Source organism: Nematolebias whitei, chromosome 2 (genome assembly GCF_014905685.2).
Source record: "Nematolebias whitei isolate Nwh7 chromosome 2, NemWhi1, whole genome shotgun sequence".
In the NCBI taxonomy this organism is placed as follows: domain Eukaryota; kingdom Metazoa; phylum Chordata; class Actinopteri; order Cyprinodontiformes; family Rivulidae; genus Nematolebias; species Nematolebias whitei.
The window spans coordinates 55,319,518-55,326,660 of record NC_056499.1 but is presented as its reverse complement, the minus strand read 5'-3'; the positions used below and the strand labels follow the sequence as shown (position 1 = coordinate 55,326,660).

At 40.9% G+C, this 7,143-nt stretch overlaps 1 protein-coding gene across 1 annotated transcript in view; it reads right to left on the bottom strand.

The window, feature by feature from the left end:
* Positions 1-7,143, bottom strand: part of vps13c (vacuolar protein sorting 13 homolog C) — a 289,282-nt gene that overhangs the window by 269,472 nt on the left and 12,667 nt on the right. Inside the window, exon 2 of the mRNA XM_037694953.1 lies at positions 2,463-2,506. Coding sequence (XP_037550881.1) covers positions 2,463-2,506 — 44 coding nt within the window. The remainder of the gene's footprint in view (positions 1-2,462; positions 2,507-7,143) is intronic.

Genomic DNA, 7,143 nt, shown 5'->3' with positions numbered 1-7,143 from the left:
ATGAGCGCTTGTGGCATGGGCAGCTTGCATGTCTGGAAAGGCACCATTAATGCAGAGAACTATGTTCAGGTTCTAGAACAACATATGCTCCCATCTAGACGTCATCTCTTTCAGGGAAGACCCTGCATTTTTCAACACGATAATGCCAGACCACATTCTGCAGCAATCACAACATCATGGCTACGTAGGAGAAGGACCCGGGTACTGAAATGGCCAGCCTGCAGTCCAGATCTTTCAGTTATAGAGAACATTTGGCGCATCATAAAGAGGAAGGTGCGACAAAGAAGGCCCAAGACGATTGAACAGTTAGAGGCCTGTATTAGACATGAATGGGAGAGCATTCCTATTTCTAAACTGGAGAAACTGGTCTCCTTTGTCCCCAGACGTCTGTTGAGTGTTGTAAGAAGAAGGGGGGATGCCACACAGTGGTAAAAATGGACTTGTCCCAACTTTTTTGGGATTTGTTGACGCCATGAAATTTGGAAACAACAGATTTTTCCTTTAAAATGATACATTCTCTCAGTTTAAACTTTTGATCAGTGATTTGTGTTCTATTCTGAATAAAATATTAGATGTTGGCACCTCCACATCATTGCATTCAGTTTTTATTCACAATTTGTTTAGTATCCCAACCTTTTTGGAATCCGGTTTGTAAAAGTATGTGAACCTTTGCTTTCAGTATCTGTTGATCAGTCCTGCTCACCAGCTTGTAGGAACTTTAGCCCATTCCTCTGTACAGAACAGCTTCAACTCTGGATGTTGGTGGTTTTCTCACATTAACTGCTGCTTCAGGTGCTTCCACAACATCTGGATTGGATTAAGGTCAAGACTTTGACTTGGTCATTCCAAAACATGAACTTTATTCTTCTTGAATCATTCTTTGGTAGAACCACTTGTGTTCTGAGGGTCATTGTTGCTGCATGACCCACCTTCTCTTGAGATTCAGTTCATGGACAGATGTTCTGACATTTTCCTTTAGAATTCTCTGATATAATTCAGAATTCATTGTCCATCAATGATGGTAAGAAGACCTGATCCAGATGCAGCAAAACAGGCTCAAACCATGACACTACCACCACCATGTTTCACAGATGGTATAAGGTTCTCATGCAGGAATGCTGTTTTCATTTCTCCCAACATAACACTTTTTATTTAAACCAGAATGTTCTGTTTTAGTCTCATCTGTCCACAAAACATTCTTCCAACAGTCTTCTGGCTTGTCCACATGATCTTTAACAAACTGCAGACAAGCAGCCATGTTCTTTTTGGAGAGTAGTGGTTTCTCCTTCAACTCTGCCATGAACCATTGTTGTTCAGAGTTCTCCTGATGGTGGACTCATGAACATTAACATCAGACAATGTGAGAGAGACCTTCAGTTGTTAGAAGTTACCCTGGGATCTTTTGTGACCACGCTGACTATTCCACGCCTTGCTCTTGAAGTGATCTTTGTTGGTCCACCACTCCTGCAGAGGGTAACAATGTTCTTGAATTTCCTCCATTTGACCACAATCTGTCTGACTGTGGGTTGGTGGAGTCCAAACTCTTTACAGATGGTTTTGTAAACTTTTCCAGCCTGATGAGCATCAACAACTATTTTTCTGAGCTCCTCAGAAATCTACTTTGTTCCTGCCATGATTCACTTCCACAAACATGTTGTGAAGATCAGACTTTGATAAATCCTTGTCCTTTAAATCAAACAGGGTGCGCACTCACACCTGATCATCATCCATTGATTGAAAACACTTGACTCTAATTTCACCTTCAAAGTGACTGATAATCCTAGAGGTTCACATACTTTTACCATCACAAATATGTAATATTGGATCATTTTCCTCGATAAATTAATGACCAAGTGTAATATTTTCTCTCATTTATTTAACTGGCTTCTCTTTATCTAATTTTAGGACTTGTATGACAATCTGATGATGTTTTAGGTCATATTTATGCAGAAATATAGCAAATTATAAAGGCTTTCCTAACTTTCCAGCACCACAGTATCTGTAGTCAGGAGACAAGGGACAGCACTGAAAATAACATTATGCACAATCTTATGCACTACGGCAACACACTCAGAGATGTGTTGGGAATGACCGTCATCTACTACCAAAACAATTTTAGCTCAATATCTGTAAAACTGACAGCAATTTTTGTAATGGCCAATGCCAACTAGCTGTGGCAGCCATCTTAAATTAGACTGACTTCAAAAGTAAGCTGGTTGTGGAAGTACAGCCAATGATTATTTTCTAAAACTTTCAGTAAAACCCTTCCAACATTTCAAGAGATATTTTGCTAACAGACACACAAACATGAGCAAAAACATTATTGTTCGCCTTTTCCTTTTGTTGGCAGGCAACGCTAAAAGCAGAGGGGAAAAGGGTGGATCTGGTACAGACAGGACCTGGAGCAAGACCACACTTGGTTTCAGATTGATGAGGGATCCAGTTTGATGTTCAGAACTTACCAGAGCATTTTCCTTCACCCTGAGGTTCTCCAGAACAACGTTTCCTGCAGAAACAGAAAAAACACTGAGTCAGCAGAGCCCGAACCTGGTCCTGGTTTCAGTTCCCCCTCCGCCAGACTAGCACAGTGCAGCAGCATGAGCAGCCAGTAACTGTGGAAATCTAACTTGTGTTCTTGGGCTGAAGTGGACCGAGTCTTCAGAACCTTAAAGGAGGATCTGTTTGAGCGTGACCAGGTCAAGTTTCAGTTAACTAACAGTAAAATAGCTACTTCTGTTCTTCAAGGTGTCCCCGACAGAAAGATCAGACTTTAACTAGAAAGTTCCTGGAGAAACTTTGACAGGGACTGTCAAGCTGCTGCCAGTTTAAAAATACAGTACTCGAGCAGCTGTGGCTGAGTGGTTAGAGCACTCGTCCTCCAATGCAAGAGTTGGGAGTTCGACTCCACCAGCAGTCACATGTCGAAGTGTCCCTGGGCAAGACACTGAACCCCTCATAGCCTCTGATGTGTGTCCCATCGGTGTCTGAATGTGATAAAGCTCTGATTAGTCTTTGTAGAGATCTAGTAGAGTGCAGTATGAATGGGTCAATGAGGCACAAATTGTAGTGTAAAGCACTTTGAGTATTTTAATAAGATAGAAAGGCGCTATATAAGTACAGTGTAGTGAACTTGACCTGATGTCAAATCAATGACCTTAGGATCATATGGTCAGAAACTGTCATTTCATTGATCTGCATCCAGAAATACAGTTTGACCCATCCTGAGACTTTCTTTCTTGAATTAATCAAGTGGAAAAGACAATTCTCTATGATCATTACTATTTTACAAATATTTGATAATCAAATTGTGTTAGTTCAAACAATGTTTACATGTTGAAGTGAACTACTCATTTTTATTTACTTAAACAGTAGTAATGATTTTTATTCCTCATTCAAAGAAGAAATCAGGGTAATATGCATTTCTTGATTTTTCTGTCTTCAATGAGCAAATTTGTAAGTGTGTTAAAGTTCGAGCTTCGGTCAACTAAAAAGTTTACTGAAAAGAAATGTCATGTTTAACTTTTACAGCAAGATACAGGAGAGGTGGCACCACGAAGTCTGGTTTTTCCATGATATCTTTCTGCCTGTTCTTAAACAATCCTTGACTTTCCATAACACCTTACATCACAAACCACACCTCTGTTCTGGTCCATCCACGAATCAGAAAGCTCTCAAATGAACCGGAAGTATAGCCCGTTTAAATGTGGCAACTTCCCAGTTCAAGAGGGGAGAAGAGTTTTGAGAGTTTTGAGAGTTTCAGAGTTCAAGAGTTCAGAGTTCTGAAGGAGTTCAGAGTTCTTGGAATCCAGAATGCAGAGATTTTGGGACAACCTGGATGCAAAACGCAGGCATTCATGGTTGCTGCTGGGCCAAACGAGCTGAACCAGAGACGATTTTGGGAATTATAACTTCTGTTTGGATAACCTCGCACGACTCTCGAGGTATTTTAGCTGTTCTCAACGGAGACGCTGAAAGTGGCTGGAAGTAGGACTTCACGCCGACCTGATCTATCTTCAGAAAGGTAAAGTCGACCTTCACCCAAAAGTGTACCGTTTGGGACAAGCTGATTTCCAAAGAGCGTGCTGTTCTGGTTAAAACAGATAAATTCCCTCACACATCTCTCTGTAAGATAAATCTCAATTTTCCATCTTCAAACTCTCCTTTCTGCTAGAAAATTAATCCAGATGTTTTCATTAATGTCTGTGGTGAAGCAACGGAAAACCATGGCCGTATGGTTTTCCTGATTGGTTAATTATGCTGTTGTTATTTTCATATTTTGCCAAATTAATGTAAATGTTTGATGTTAAACTTTGATTCTGTAAATAAATGACCGCATTCATTTTGATGGGTCAAAGATAAATAACGTCTCTCGTTACATTTCTGTTAAATTCAATGCACGCATGTTACACAGTTCAGAAAAATGAAGAACCCGTTTAATGTATGAATATATCTCAGCATCTGTTCATACTACAACAGTCCATTTACCATTTACCTTGAGTTAAGCTGATAAATATGCAATTACCTCAGAGCACCACCTACGTATAGGAATATTGTTTCTAATCAGTCTCTTTTACCCCAAATTATCAAAGTGAGTACTTTTTCGTGGATAAAAAGATCATTTCAATTAAACACACACACAAAAGCTAAAATAATCAGATTCAGTGGTGAAATTTTAACTTATTTTATTATAAAAATATAATCTATGATATATGAATGTAGTTATAGATGAGTACTAAACATACCGAATATCAAATGGCTTTGAATCAAGGCCTGATTGATTATTAAAATTACTGACATTTAAAGAAAGCATAAAGTTATCAGCATTACTGAAACTAAAAAGGCAGATGTTAGGACTTAAGAGTGAATATTTCTAAGTTGAACTATGTTTAAGTTTACTGTGCAATTACTGTGAGGTCACCAGAGGAGCATAGAACAGGCTTTCTACTACCAAGAGGCGAGCAGTTCCTACTGAGTCCAGGGCAGGTGTGTTGGTCCAATCAGAGTTACTTGGAGGTGGATGTTTCTCCGAGTGGACCTGACGGTGTTTAGGAGGGGTAGATTGACCGCCTCTTCTGCTTCTGACTCTGTGGTAAACTGGCTCTCAGCAGGACGCTGAAGTGATTTCAGCCAAGTTAATGGTGAAGCAATGCAAGCCCAGTTCTGGTAACCATTGTGAGACCAAACTGGTTCTGGACGTCCTTCAAACTCTGTTCTGGTGAACAGTCAGGTGCTGGGTTCTGTAAACTCTATCCCCCCCGCCTCCCCCACCCCCCCCCCCCCCCCCCCCCCCCCCATCTCTCTTTCTCCCAAGAGACGTCTTTCTTAGAAGGTGAAACTGAACTGAAACTAAATGCTCAGAGTGTAATACAGACTTATGATTGGTTCAACAATGAGAAAAGGGGCGTGGCTGGTAACTTCTAATCCAATCAGGTCAGAATTCTATTTTAAGGAAGTTTAGGGAATAGAGGTGCAGAAAAAAATCAATTCCTTAAAGAATCTCGATTCCTAGTCCTGCCGATTCTGAATCAATTCTAAAAGTCCATAAATCGATTTTAAATAAGTTTTATTTTTTCCACTCCTACACCCAAACGTACTGTATATCACATTATGTGTCCGCTCAGCCACCGTAGAATTTGGCCTTGTAGGCCACCGTACAGCAAGCTAGTTAGCCAGCTCCCTTTATCTGAATAGAGTCTGCTAGCATGGAGCGGAAGACAGCGCGATTCAACCCGCTCCTTCTGATTCTACAATGTTCCGGGAAAGACAGAGCTTGACAAGAACACAGTTGTTTGCAAGAAGTGTAAAATAAAATTGCGGTACAGTATTTTGGAAATACGACAAATGCGCGGAAGGAAGATAAAAGCGAAAGCAGCAGCCCAGCGAACTCTGCAACAAATTTCCAGCTGATTCTCCAAGAGCTGTGAAGATGTCCCTCTCCATCTCCTGCTGTATCACAAAGGATTTACAACCAGTCCGCTCAGTCAAAGGCGAGGGATTCAGGTTGATTTTTAATATGCTGGACGCACCATACGTTAATCCTTCACATAGCTTCTTGCAATAAAGCTGCACCACAGCTCCACCATGAAACAAAGAATAAAGTGAGAGAAGCTCTGATTAATGCACCAGCTGCACCTCAAAGGAAACCGTTTTTTCTCATCCATCCATCCATTATCTTTACCCGCTTATTCCATTTTGGGTCACGGGGGACGCTAGTGCCCATGTCCAGCAATCACTGTGCGAGGGGCGGGGGACACCCTGGACAGGTCTCCAGTCCATCACAGGGACACATAGAGACAAACAAACATTCACTCTCTCTCTCACACCTAGGGACAATTTAGAGTTCCCAATCAGCCTAACATGCATGTTTTTGGTCTGTGGGAGGAAACCGGAGCACCCGGAGAAAACCCACGCATGCACGGAGAGAACATGCAAACTCCACCCAGAAGGCCCCCGGACCGGGGTTTGAACCAAGGACCTGCTCTGAGAGGCAGCAGCTCTACCAGTTGCGCCACCGTGCTGCCTTGTTTTTTCTCATATTATACTAAAATTTTATGCAATTTGTCTTTTTAACAGGTTGAAGAGATGAGACACATCACCTGGAGCCAGTTCTAAATTATACAAAATGGTTTATAAATTATAGTTCAGAAGAGTTTTTGTGCAGGTTTGCACAGGTTATGAAATTTTGTTAAAGATTTACCAAATATGAATCAATATGGTTAAGACTGTGAAGTCGATATTTCATATTAGGTTAAGTTATGAAAATATAACAAATGTTAGAGCAATATGGTTAAAAAACACTGTGAAGCCTTTATTTTATTTTGAGTTAAACTTTAATATACTATGGTAGGCTGAAGTCTTTGTTTACTTTTATATTTATGTTTTTAATTATTTGTCTGTGATGGACTGGAGACCTGTCCAGGTGTCCCCACCTCTCACACAGTGATGGCTGATATGGGCACCAGTGACCTGAAAAGGAAGAAGGATGATGGATGAATTATTGGTTCCTAGATTTTTATTTTAGAAAAAGCCAGGCAGCTAAGCTAACCTAATACTGGTCATTTACATAATACTGGTCAGACGGCTGAGACGAGCTGGCCTGGGAAGCTCAGTCCTCACCTCCTTCTACAGGTGTGCAGTGGAGAG